Source organism: Anopheles ziemanni, chromosome 2 (assembly GCF_943734765.1).
Source record: "Anopheles ziemanni chromosome 2, idAnoZiCoDA_A2_x.2, whole genome shotgun sequence".
Lineage (NCBI taxonomy): Eukaryota > Metazoa > Arthropoda > Insecta > Diptera > Culicidae > Anopheles > Anopheles ziemanni.
Genome location: NC_080705.1, coordinates 19,975,831 through 19,990,167, shown reverse-complemented (window position 1 = coordinate 19,990,167; position 14,337 = coordinate 19,975,831). Strand labels below are relative to the sequence as shown.

The following is a 14,337-nucleotide window of genomic DNA, read 5'->3' as shown; positions in this document are numbered from 1 at the left end:
AATACCCACCCTACTCTTGATGGTAAAGATGATAGGCTGTTAATTCGGCGTAATGAATCACGCAAAACCCGGAAGCAGTAAAAAAAATAGGTGGTTTTGCGGTTAATTTCGTAGATAAATACGCACTTTAGTAATTTCCTGTAATGCCTGTTGGAAAGATGAGAATTCCAAGATGTTTGATTTAGTTTATCAAACCGGGAGGTATCATTGGTCTTTTAATATGGCGATGTGTTTCAACATATAGAAATGGGCTTGTGAAGAACTTGCTCATCTGTAAAACTGATCTCAGTTTTTTTTTGACATTTCAGAAGCCAATCGACAGCGGTTACTGTTGTTGACTGGAAAAAAGCTTAATAGAGTCTCCCAAACCGCTTCGCTATCTCCTTTTGTTTGTCCAACGTCAATGGCTGACTCGACCTAAGACTCCCTTCCGGCGGACGACATGCTGTGCGAGAAAATTGAATTATAATAGACCTTGGATAATATGATTTATTTCGTACCTTCCTCAAAATTTATGTCATGTTCCGCGTGTCGGAGTAGGCCTCGCAAAAGTCGTGGGTCAGTGGTATCCCGCTGGGCCGATCCTTCCGATGACATTACTTTGCAAAATGGTGGCCGAGAAAAACCAGCCAAGAAAGGCGTTGCGGTGAGCATGCAAAAGGTACCCTTGACACTGACATTAAATTATGTATTGACATTTCGGGTTGCGTTGTGTGTGTCCGGGGTGTGTGTTTTGGGAGCGGTACCTTTGCCCAGGAAGAAAACTTTTAACCATCAGAAGATCGATTCCAATTACGTATCTTAATTGCATTGCAAGAGATCATTTCTACACTTCCAAACTATCCGTTACAATTCATAAGAAATTTAATGTTAACGCTATTAAAGTGGCAGAAGAATATCTTCAATTCAAAAGGGATCTGAAGGAAAACATCTTTATACAAAACGTCTCATGGTGACATCTCCAATGTCTTATTATCCAATGTCTTTAATTGAGGAAAACAGCATAGTCTCTAGCTTTCTTCGTTGTTTCCGCTTAGTTCGCTCTCCGGTCCACAAATCATTTTCTCCAATGACAACGTACTTGATAATCTCATTAGTTAGCCCCCGAAAAAGTCGATGATGGAGAACCCATGGCGTCCTCTTAAGGTCATGCTCTTGAGTCGCGGAAATGGTGAAAAACCCCCTCGACTCTAGTGTCAGAACATTCCTCCGTTTACGGCCTACAATATCCGACGAGAGCTCTAACGATGAGCACGCGCAAATTTGAATAATGGAAGTGCGAAGACTCCACCACTCGAGGCAGTGGCAGTTTATTGAAAATTTTATTTCTTCTGCCCCGTGTACTATGGGGTTCCACCACCGAAAATGCAACCTCATGCCTCCGGTCTTTTATTTTTCCTGCGGACGCAGGACAAAGCGCGAGAACACGGTCAAGGCGAACATCCCCGGGAAAATCTTCTCATTTAATTATTCATGAAGATTAAAATACAATTTATGTACCAAGTGTTTGCGTTGCGCTGGGGTCGAATGCAGCAACGGAACTTGGCAAGTGAATTTCGCGAACGTTGAATTGTTTCACTAGGTTATCCCTTAAAGATGGGGCTTTCTTTAATGGTTCGTGCCATAAAAAACGACTCCGATGTACGGGCATTCCTGGCGGGAGAGTTTATGAATATAGTCTTGAAGTAAAATGAACCATAAAGCGATTTGATAGAACACAGGTAAACAACCACATCAGATTGTTTTGTAAAATCGGTGGAGAGTTTTCCAGAAGCTGCTATGGTAATGACATTTTTTCGATTTATTTCAAAAGAGTTGCATGACTTTATGGAAATTGTTGCTATACCAATGACATTTAACGAATCGATTACCATATATCTTTCAGATTTTAATTTAAGTTGCCCTTCGAAAATCCGAGTAATGGTACATTTTAATGAAGTGTTGATTCTAGGAGCACTTCTTCTTCTTGGCGTAACGACCTTGTTGGTCATGCCTGCCCGTAAGGGCTTACGAGACTTGTTTCCCTGTTGTACGTGGATAGTCAGTCCTCTCGTACAGGGGAGGGTCCGGTCTCGGTTGGGATTCGAACCCACGCCGTCGAGGTGTTGAGCCCCGGCGCCCATGGGCCGATTTTCTAACCGGCGCTACCGCTCGGCTGTCGCGGACCCCCAGGTCTAGGAGCACTCTAGTTTTTAAAAATGTAAAACCATCTTAATGAAATGAAATGGTTTCGACTCGGGTAAATGAGGCAAACAGTAGGGATCCGTGGTGTTTGCCAAACTTATTATGCAAATGCGTAAGGAACGTTGAAAATGAATCATCGTTGCAGCCATTAGAACTTTGGTACATTCTCATTGGGGTGTCTAGGGAGTAAACATTTTTGCAGCTCGATTGAACCATCACACCCTGCTCGTTCGCTAGATGGACGGCTCGGGTACGGGGCACTTACCTTGGACCGTGTAGTTACACATCCCGCCATTACACTTCTCCGTCTGCTGGCTCTTCCCGACGCAGCTCACGATCGTAGGACTGTCCACGACGAAGGCCTGCGCTCTGTCGGGACCGGTGGAGGAGGACCCGTTGGCCACGAGGGCCGCACTAGTCACCGTATGGGCACCTCCGGACTGAGAGGCCATCAGCTGGGTCGACGCTGCCGCCCCTGTCCTACCGCCGATGCAAGATCGCTGCCGAGTTCTGGTGCAGTCCGGACCACATTCGCTCCACTCCGACCAGGCTGACCAGCGGCCGGCTGTAATTGAATTATGCAAATGAAGTTAGTGAAATGAGATGCCGAAGATACGGTGGCAAACGATCTGGGTGAGTGAGAACATGTCCGTTGCTTGTCGCATTGCTCGGCCGCTGAGCTCCCGGACCTGGTTGAAACAGCCCGGTACCAGCTTGACAGCATTTTCGGACAAGTTCTCGAGGGAAGCTTGGAGGGGCAATTCATGGGGCAGTCATGCGATGCATGCAAAATGTAAAATTGTTTGGATTTTATACTTTTTGCTCTGGCGCAATGAGGCAATGAAATGACTAGAGTTCGAACAAAGTTATGGAAATGGGATAGGTTCTCTAATGATAACGATATTATGGGAGAAGAAGAATGCGACTTGTTAATTTTTAAGAGCTTTTAAAAGAGATTGGTTGAACATTTCATAACATAGTCAATGGAGGTAAAGTAAATTATGTCTGAAATTACTAAAAACCATGTTATTCATCAAAAATGTAAATAAAACCATTAAATTATTTTCTGTACAAAAATCACATGCATAAATTGTTAACAATTCTTCAAATAATATGTTTTTGCATTCTTAACTACAAGTATTGTTTGTTCTTACCGGTCAGGTGATATCCGTTCGGATTCACTATTTGGACATCATCTATTCAACGGGAAAGGGGCGGATTTCGGGATGAGTTAAGCATGAATGATGAGATGGCGTGCGAGAATGATGGAATGTTAATAATTTACAGTGAGCGATGGGAGATAATCAAAAAAGAAAACTAATAAAATCCGAGAGCGATGACAAGATGTATGGCTTGCATCTTGCAAGTTGTTTTATAAATAAACGAAACAAGGAGAGAATGAGGGTTTTCGGGGGCAGATCAAAGAAAACTGTTCTCACTTACCGGAACAAGGAAGACAATCGGGCGTCGTTTCAGTACTCGCCCCCGGACACTGCGCTCCATTGTTGATTGGTGCAGGACTGTTGCACGCTCGGGTTCGCTTCTGGCCTTGCTTTGGATGGCCAGGACATTTACAGTCTGTCCAGGGACCCCAGGGGCTCCAGCCACCGTCGACTGTTTTGAGAAAAGGGAAGGTTGTGGATGGAGTGAAAAAATCCAAAAACCATCATAAAATAAAACTATATTAGGATTCACGGTGAAGGTGCTCGTAAGCTTGACAGATAGATGAACGGCGAGTCGTAAAAACGTGGCTCGAAAATAAGTACCCTTGCGAGGACCCCTTTTTCCTACCTAGATTCCATTTTGGTGGAGCGATCACGTCAACGGTAATCCTCAAATTTATGTCCCGTCGTCGGCTCGCCGATTCCCGCCGAGAACATACTCCGGTTGTTGTGAGTCGTATCAAAACACAAACCTTCCTCGCGCTAGTCGTGGCCTTCCCCAATCGACGACCGAGGGGGGCAATTAATAGATTACGCCACCATTACATTGATAATTTGGAGTGCATTTTATAGGGGAGCACATTTCATTTGAGCGTTCGTTTGTTTCTTTTTCCCCAATTTTGCTAAAGAAGAGGAACACATTGATTTGAGGCACTTAAGTGGCACATCTCTCGCGGGACATTAAACAGCAATGATATGGTCTGGAAGATTGAGCTGGTCCGCTTGCTAACAAGAAACGGGAAATGAAAACCAAAAAGAAAAATTCTTGTGACTTAAAGAACGATCAGCGTGACAGGTCGTCGATCGTTACAACATTGTCCCAGCATCTCGGGGTCGAATATTTCGAATGGGGTTGTATCGATTTCTCAACTCCTTCGACCAAAGAAGCACGAGGGGGGCATGAAAATCCAGATGCCAGTAGGCTTAACCCTTGAAGCAACGTAGTATTACTTATCGTTCGCTCTAAATCAACGCTCTACGATTTTTCGGGATGTGACACATCCACAGATAAAGGCGAAAGCCAAGAGCGAGCAGAAAATAACGCACTAATAAAGACTAGAGACGCGAGGGAACGGAGAAAAAGGAAAACTATACTACAGCCATTAAAATCACTTAATGGTCGTCATGTTTGGGTTCGAATGGCAGCCAGAAGACGACACGCGGCTTCCAAGGGATGCACTTTTCGATTCTGGGTTTATCGCGTCGCCTTCGCTATCGTCTTCCGACCAAAGCCGTTCGTAAATGAGCCGGAAAGAGTCCCGAACATGTGCTCTGTAACGTTTTATGCTAAACATTGGATCCCATTTTAGCTGCTGCCGTTGATGATAAGAAAATGCTATTCCACTTTGTTACTGCATTGACTCTTCTGTTTTCTAAATTCGTAGCAAACTCTTTTCCAGGACTTTCGAATCCCACTCTGTATTTTGTCTGCTCTTATCAGTTTTGGGTGAGGAGTGTTTCGTTCCGTCATCCTCCAGTCCGGAATTAATTCTCCTTCATAGGTCACAATCAACATATTCGGTTTGCTTACAGCGCTCTAAATTGTATCGATTCATTGGCAGCTTTTCATTGTCGTTATCTCACGATTTAGTATCCATTGAACGGTTCCAATTGCATTCGGATATTCGGAAGCAATTTATTTAATGTTTATTCCAATTTTTGAGTCATGGAAACTGCGTGGAATCGATCGGTGAGTGAAGTTTTCGTATTGATATGTTTTCTGCTTTTGTGAACCTCTTTCCCAACTGAGTAATGTTTTGAATGAAACTACAATTTGATCTCTCTTGGGACATTTTCAAACCCATGCTTTAGCGTTGATGGAATAATGACAAGTTTGATGGCAACTTGAGTCCCCGGACGGGCAGAAGGGTGTCATAAGATTTTCCCATGTCACGTCAGGAAATCTCCCGCATTTTCACTGTGGGAAGCTTTACACACCATCCTTCATCACCAGCGTCTGGTCACGCCGTATTGCACCATCGATATTTCCCAGCATAGAAAGGGAGGAAATGTATGTAGATCAATCATCACGCATACAAATAACCCACATTTTTGTGCTTATCAAATGAGGGAAATGCATTGGGCGGGAGACGAAATTTGTTCGCTACAGTGAGTAAGGGGTGCGTCACTGAAATGTCCTCCCATCGCTGCGGGTTCCGTGTAGAAACGCATCTTGTCTTGAAGTGACATTTTTCGAAACGGGGAACATGAAAACAGCCTTCGCCTGAGCGTAGTTTTCAGCGTGGAATTTTTAAATATTCCCACTAGGTTTCCCGTCTGTCACGTCTGAGATGCTGTCCATTAGAGGGATCCCTACCTCCAGGAGGAAGTCCTGTTGTCCTGTGAGAAAGTAAAGCTTTGTATGTCTGCAGAGGGTGCATAATTTTACGTAAAGTAACACTAAACGAAGTTAGGCAAGGTTAATGAATATTCAGGGGCCTCTGTGTTCGCAGGGGAATAACTAGAGCGCAATGAGTGAGATATTGTTCCAGTTTCTTTCATTCGATCGAACCTGGTTTGTTTGCTTTCTTGCGCGAAGGTTCGTAAAATTCTTCTTCTCCCATAAGATGTTTCAATCTCCAAGGACTCTTGAAACTGGTGTCCTGGTAGCGATTGCCACTTTCTTTCTCCGCTTGCCATTTGTTACGTGAATGGCCAGATGACAGATAAGAGAAGAGGGTCCGAGGAGGGAAGAAAAACTCGAATCAACACTTACCGTACACGGTGATTGAAACTGGCTCAGAGATGCGCTTGCCGGCGATGTTCTCCGCAACACATGTATAATTGGCCATGTCCTGTTGGCGAAGGAAGACAATAAAGGGAAGGAAAAGAAATGAATGAGGAGTCAGCAAAACCCGACAACACATTGAAAGCGGACGAAATGAAAAGACATACTTTGGAACTTCTTTCATGAAGGGAAAGGAATAATCTTTCAAGGAATAAAAAAGCAACACGACCTGTGTCCATTGTGTGTCCTCCAGGATGAGTGGAAAACGGATGGGCTGAGAAGGGTGGTGCAACTCGAAAAGGGAGGATACCCAAGAAGAATGGAAATTTGAACATCAAAAGCAGGATAAGGCCAGCTGGACCGCCTTCGTCGTGTGTCGGCGGCGCCGACGTTGCGGTCTTCAACCGAAAACCCAGCTTCTTCAACGTAACGTAACGAAACGAACAGAACGATGTAACAAGTTTCGGTTACGGATTTCATCGCACAGGATTGCTTTCACAGAAAGAATTCACTCCCATCGGAACGTGGAGAACAAAACATGAGCATTTGGATTCTATTTCGTTTGTCGGTCGCTGAAGCCATCGGAATGGAAAATCCCGAGAAAGGTTTCGTAGAATGAATAGGAGAAGAAAATGATGATCATCTTTTCAAGGGGTCCACCAAGTCCGGGGTAGGATTTCCATTGTCCACGGGTTTCACAGCTGTAATCAGGTCCTTTTGATACCGGTATCGACTCGAAAGGTAGGCGCGTTGTTCTATTCTCGAACCCCCGAACCCAGATCCTATCACGCAAGATGATATAAATCTGCTCCTCGAAACGAATCATGCTATCGATCCACCACGATTCTCACGCGGCGGCAAACATATGTCTGGGGAAAGAAAAGTGGACTTTGTCCCAAATGGAAATCATCGTTTCTTCAACCTGCTACGGATTTCATGACGGACACAACACGCCCTCGGGTGGATCGTGAATGCCAGTTAGTATTTATATGTTGCAGGACGAAATAAAGGAAAAATAATTGAAGAAAGTAGAAAACCATAATATGGTTCATGTCAGGTGGAAAAAGGGAAATCGGGGCAGATGATGATGCAAGGCTTAGGACACTTACCTGAAGCTCGACTCGGGCAATCAGGAGCGAATTGTCGCCGACGAGGACGAACGGTGGATTGGGCTGCACGGGTATGTTGTTCTTCAGCCAGACGACTTTGGCCGCCGGAGTTGCATTCGCGATGCAGTTCAGCTCGGCCCGACCACCCGTACCGACGCGCACGTTCCTCGGCGAGATGCTAATTTGCTTCTTGATGGCTGTGAGAAGAGTAAACACAGAGAGGAAGCAGACCAACCAATGAGTAAAAGCGAGAAACGTTCAACAACGACGACGAACCGCGACGATGTCCGAGCGATAAATGGCGTGGTCGTGGATGAATGCAAACTGCATTCACGGGTTGAAGAATGTGAGCGACACAGGGACGGACTTAGGGGGTGATGAAAAAGGGCTTGTGTGCAAACTGCAACCGGTAAATTGCGAGGAGACGGAAAGTGCTTCAACAATTAACCGCAAGCTCTGAAGACCACACAAGCGGGCAAACATCGACAAGAAATGGATCGTGGTTTCTATTTTGTTGCCTTCTAATGTGTCTGTGGAAAAACACTTATAAAGCATTGTGCATGGTAGTCTACATGAAATGAATTAAAGGTTGTCCCAGAAAGTATAACCACGATTTCAAAATTAGGTAAAAAATAAAACCTGTTCCAGAAACTGAATTTTTGTTTCATAAATTGTGTTTGAGTTCTGTTCTGGACTATTTGCGAAAAATTTTTTTTTTTTAATTTAATCGTATGCTAATGACCGCACTTTTGATCTGTCGCCTCCGATATGGCTCAGCACAGACTTGTCATGAACGGTTTTCGACACTTTTGAACGGTTTTACACTTTTTTTGAAAACTGTCGATGTTTTTCGAAGCTTTAAAATGTTTTCTCAAGTGTGCCTTCGTTAGCGCCCAAAATATCTCAATTGGTCTGGTCTTGGTCGACTCTTCGTCGAACTGATGCATGAGGGTTGACCACACAGCAGCTTGTCGTACAGCTTCCGGGCCCGATGTTTAATGCATGCAGCCTAATTTGCACTCCGTTTCGATTTCTTTTGGATTTTGTACGGTTTTAAATTCAATCTTGCCTTGTCTCATCGGACGTTACTTTTTGACGTACCCATTTGTTGAGCCACATCGCGAATGGAACTTTCCTATTTTTGCTTGAATGCTTTTGCTCTTTCCCGGTTCAACTGTTGGTCGATAGGACCAGGTTTTTGACCACTTTTCGGCTTATCCTCGAAGCTGGACTCCTCCCGAAACCTTTGGATGGCGGTTCGTACGGCTCCGATACTCACACCTACCGATTTCGCCAATTTCCTTAGCGAAATGTAAGGAGTCGAACACCATTTGTGCAGAACGCTTTTGCGCTTTTTGACGGAACTGCCTCGCATTTTAACAGAAACGGTTGAAAAAATAGTTTCGATGCACTATCTAGTAGGTTTGAATGTAAACAATCAAACACCCGAAGAATCAACTGTTTGGCGTCATCCGTTTTCCAGAAACGTAATTTAGAAATCGTGCTTATACTTTCTGGGACACCCTTTAAATTGGAAGGCTTTCATTCAACCGACACAGTTTGACAATTTTCGATCATCAATTATTTAAATTTCTTCCAATCTCAATGAAGATCTTTTGAATTTAGAAAATTAACTATCGGTGTTCCCAAATAAGGTTTTTAATGTTCTTGCACTCTTCGAAATAATTAGATTTGGACAGGTTTTGATCTCGAGCATAGGTTGTTTTATTCACTCAACTGATTTTATTCCTTGATCGTACCGATAAAACTTTTGTCCTTTTACGTCCGCTTCTGACTTGCTACTGGCTTGCTTATTTCCACTCCTTCCGGCTACTCCGTTGTCAATTCCGCTCCTGGGTTCGAACCTAGCCAGCTATTATGGTAACTATTTTTGTATGGTCCGAACGGCTCGAGCAGTTCGAGTACTTTTAAAGTGGACGTTCGTAACACTCCCCCCCAGTACGACAATCCTAATTGTCTTACTCTGTATTCGGGAGAACGTCCAATACTGCAAGCTTAGTAGCCGGGCGCTCGTATAAGGCGCCGGAACTTGCCCGCACCGTAGCAACGCGCACCTGTCCATCCTTGCCGGTCTTGATCTTCACCACACGTCCTTTGAGCCAGCAGTTACGTGGCAGAGTAGCGTCGACGATGACAACCAAATCATCCACTGCGATAGGTTTTGGCTTCTCGAACCACTTTGATCGCCGCGTGATCTCTGGTAAATAGTCCGTTACCCATCGCTTCCAAAATTGGTTTGCCATGATCTGCGATGTGCTCCAATTCTGCTTCATAGTCAGGCCACAGTCATCTAACGTTACCAAGGGTTTTACTCCATTAGATGATCCGAGCAAGAAATGGTTGGGTGTCAGCGCTGGTGAAGAATCTGCGTCTACGGGTACGTGTGTCAGGGGTCGAGAGTTTACCACATTCTCAACTTCGTTTAATAGATTGGTAAGTACCTCGTCCGTGAGGCTTTTGAAGGAACAAACTGCCGATAAATTCGTCTTCACGGTTCTTACTAGTCGCTCCCATGACCCGCCCATGTGAGGCGTAAGTGGAGGATTAAATACCCAGTCCGTCTCTGAGTCGATGAATTCGGTGGCTAGTCCATTCAGGTCGATTTGTTCTGCGAGTCTAATCAGTTCACGTTGCGCTCCTATAAAATTGGTTCCTCGGTCGCTGTAGAACTTGCGGGGACGGCCTCGTCTGGTGATGAAATTTCTAATCGCCATGATGCAGGAACTGGTTGTCAATGAATTCACCTTTTCCATGTGGATCGCCCGTGTAGTGAGACACGTTGCTAGCATTATCCAACGCTTTTGGTTGCTTCGGCCTACAACTACCTCGATTGGTCCAAAATAATCGACGCCGGTGTGCGTAAATGGCGGGGAAAATGCAGCTAGTCGACCGGGTGGTAAATCGCTCATCATCGGTGGCTTTGGCACTGCTCTCTCATTTTTACATTGTTGACATTTGCTCCGGATCGTAGAAAGACGTGAACGCAAGTGACTGATTTGATATTTTTGACGAATTTCGTTGATGACCGTCTCGATGTTCTGATGATGGTAGCTCTGATGGAAGTACGCTACGAGCAAATCTGTGACGTGATGTTTGCTGGGTAGGATAATCGGGTTTTTAGCTTCTTCGGTGGCATAGCTACACGCTGTGATTCTGGTTCTCATACGCATAACGCCATTCCGATCGATCCACGGAAGAAGTTTGTACAATGCGCTCGTTTTAGGTAGTCTAGATGAGTTATCTTTCAGATTTTCTCCATGTTCTTTCAGTGAGTGGTATTCCATCGGATAAGATTCTCGTTGTACCTCCCGAAAGATATTTGCTTCTGCTCTAGCTAGCTCATCACTGTTCATTGGGCCTTTTATCTTCGTATCAATCTTCCGAACATTATGTATGAAACGAAGTGCCCATCCTGTGACTCTTACTAATTTAGTCCATCCAGAAAATTTTGTCGCATCGATCATTGGCGTTCTGGGCATTTGATGGACTAATACCCTAGCTGATCGCTCGTTTTCTGTAGCGACCTGTCCGCTAGGTTGGGCCGGCCAGCGTTCCTCCGCCTCGTACAGGAAGCCGGGACCTTTGAACCAACGACTTTCGGAGGAGAGGTCCGGGGAGTTCTTCCATTTTGTCGCGTCGTCGGCAACATTTAGCTTACTGGGCACATACCTCCACTCCTTTGCATCAGTTGCTTCTAGCATTTCGGCGACTCTAAAGCCCACGAATTGACTGTATTTGCGGTGGTCCGAGTTAATCCAACATAAGACATCTTTAGAATCCGACCAAAATACTCGCGATCTTATGTTTTTCCCGAAAGCTTCGTCGATCGTACGGGTGAGGCGTGTCCCAATACGAGCCGCTTCCAACTCAAGTCTAGGCACGGAAGTTAATTTCATAGGGGCCACCTTGGTTTTCGCAGCCAATATACATACATTTACTTTTCCCGCGTCTACAGTCCGTAGGTAAACTACCGCAGCCATTCCATTTTTCCCAGCGTCAGCGAACGTATGCAGCTGTACATCATCAGCATCCTCGAAAGATCTATTCATCGTATAACAACGGCTTATTTGAACTTGTTCCACTTGCGGCAAAACTTCCACCCATTTAATCCACTCGTTGTATTCTGCTGAGTTCACCTCTTCATCCCAGTCGACGCCAGATCGCCAAACATCCTGAATCACTACCTTCAAAAAGCACAGATAGTGTGCAATTAGGCCTAGTGGGTCGAAGATCGTCATGAGAACTTTAAGCATCTCTCGCTTGGTTGGGTGACGTTTACCGGTCAATAACTCCTCGTCAAAACGTTGCCAGCCGATTTTATAGGTGAGCATGTCGCTCTGGATGTCCCACCACATTCCCAATACTTTTTCCATCGATGGTTCTGAGGAAAGATCTAGATATTTGTTGACGGGACTGCTCTTTTGAACCGCTGACATGACCTCTGTTGAGTTTGAGATCCAATTCCTGATCTCAAAACCCCCTGCTGCATGTACCAGGCCTACGTCGTTGATCAGCTTCGCCGCCTCTGCCTCCGTTTTAACACTTATCAGCAAGTCATCCACGTAATGAGACTTTACGATAGCACTCCAGGCCTCTGGATGACTAGCTTGATACTGATCTGCGTTGAGGTTCTTGATGTATTGTGCCGTACATGGCGAGCAGCAAGCTCCAAAGGTCATGACTTTCATTGCGTACACTGCTGGTTTCCCATCGTCCTTTGTCCACAAAAAACACTGGTACCGTTGGTCCTCGTCGATGATGCCAATTTGATGGAACATCTCGCGGATATCTCCGGCTATGCCAATGCGATGAACCCGGAAACGAAGTAGGATGTCGAACAATGGCGTGACGAGATCAGGTCCTTTCAATAACATAGAATTCAGGGATAGCCCTTGGTAAGTTTTGGCAGCTGCATCCCACACTATTCTGACTTTCCCAGGTTTGTTAGGGTTAACGACGGGAAAAATGGGAAGGTACCACTTGACGTCTGCTTGTTCGATTGTGGAAAGTTCACGTATGTAGTCCTTCCGACAATAATCCGCTATGGTTTGCTTGAGCACACGAGCAAGCTCTGGGTCCTTTTCCATACGTCTCTCTAGGTTTTGATGTCTGCGCAGCGCCATATCTTTGTTTGGTGGCAAGTTAACGTTATTAAAACGCCAGAGTAGTCCTGTCTCATAACGCGTTCCGTTGAAACTGGTGCGGGTTTGAAGAATGTTCATCGCGCGCTCATCATCGGCGGCCATCAGCGGTTTTGCAGGTTTTGTCACGCCCATATTTTCTAGCGAGAAATACTCCAACAGGGCACGGTGTATATCTGCGTCTAAGTTGTCCTCATAGCGATGAATGTATAATGATGGTGGACTCGATGATTCACCCGCGTTACCTCCTACTGGACCGTATACTGTCCAGCCTAGGCTCGTTTTTGCTGCTAGTGGCTCCCCGTAGCGTCCTTCTTTTATTTTCCGTGCTGCTGCTATTTGGGGATGACTCGCACCGATGAGTATCCGCGGTGTAGCATTCTCGTAAGACACTAACGGCAAGCCTTTAAGATGTTGGTATCGATCAGCCAGATGAGTCATATTTGCGGTCTGAGGTGTGAGCTTGAGATGAGCTACTGTTCTAGCCTTCTTCAAAGTGAACTTTCGCCCTGCAGCAACAATCTGAACGTTCACCATTTGCGACTTTGGTTCCGTCCTGATCGTGCCATCAGACCACTTGACGCTGAGCGGGTTGAGCTTTCCATTCAGTTCCATCTCGTCGACTATCGCTTGATCGATGAGCGTTAATTCCGATCCTTCGTCCAGGAGTGCAAACGTATCGATCTGCTTCCCCGCACCTACAACCGTTATTGGTACGTATTTCAACAACACCGACCCGGATACCGATAGGTGGGTGTTGTGGGACACGTTTAGATTTGGATCGATGCGAGGCTGTTGCAACGACGGATTGGTTCGTTGATGCTCGTTGTGTAGCAGCTGGTGATGTTTCCGCACGCATCCGTGTTTTCCACACAGTTGAAAACTGCAGCACGCTTCGGGTGGGCCTTTGTATTGCTGCAGGCAACTCCTACAAAGCGCGTTCCGGTTCACCACCTCCCAACGCTCCTGACGTGTCATTTGCTGAAAAGTTTGGCATTCAGTTAATAACTTGCAGTTCTTATTGCAAACGACACAACATTGTCCTGTTTCGGTAGTCCGTCGTCTAGGTATGTCTACAGTGTGCGAGTTTACTCGCCTGCCTCGTCTGTCAGACATCTGGGGCACGCTCGGCTTCTTCTGATCCATCTCCGTTGTCGACGGTATTATAACGCCACTAACCGCTTCGGCTAAAGTGAACAACCAGTCACTAAAAGACGAGAGGTTAGCTTCGGGTAAAGTGGCTTTATGTTGTGCCCACTGGAGCTTTACTGTGGGGGGAAGCTTTCCGACTAACTGGTGCAGTAGTGTAACATTGTATAGGTAGTCCGGAATGTCGCACGCCTCCACAGTTGCACAGTAATTTTGCACTGCCACCGCAAAATCCACTAGTGTTTCTAGTCTGTCTTCTTTGGGGGTGGGAAGAGCGCCTATCTTCAAAGTCAGTTGATGGATTATACGCTCGGGTTGTCCGTATAACACCCTCAATGTATTTATTATCCGGGCATTGTTGCTTGGGTACATCAACAGACTGCGCACAGCTTCCAGCGCTTTCCCGATGAGGCCGTTTTGCAACCGTATCAAATTCTCCTCCTCGGTAAAGCCACACATTTCAGTGGTGCGGTTGTAGGTTGCAATGAATAGCGGCCAATTTTCAGCGTTCCCATCGAATTTTGGAAGTTCTCGGGAAATTGCCTTACGTGCTGCTACTTTCT

The 14,337-nt window shown here is 45.6% G+C and overlaps 1 protein-coding gene across 1 annotated transcript in view; it reads right to left on the bottom strand.

Annotated features, from left to right (window-relative positions):
• The window catches only part of LOC131293137 (netrin receptor unc-5-like), a 58,475-nt gene that overhangs the window by 35,735 nt on the left and 8,403 nt on the right, over nt 1-14,337 (bottom strand). Inside the window, exons 3-7 of the mRNA XM_058321215.1 lie at nt 7,464-7,660; nt 6,343-6,421; nt 3,628-3,798; nt 3,339-3,380; nt 2,450-2,749 (exon numbers count right to left, since the gene is read on the bottom strand). Coding sequence (XP_058177198.1) covers nt 2,450-2,749; nt 3,339-3,380; nt 3,628-3,798; nt 6,343-6,421; nt 7,464-7,660 — 789 coding nt within the window. The remainder of the gene's footprint in view (nt 1-2,449; nt 2,750-3,338; nt 3,381-3,627; nt 3,799-6,342; nt 6,422-7,463; nt 7,661-14,337) is intronic.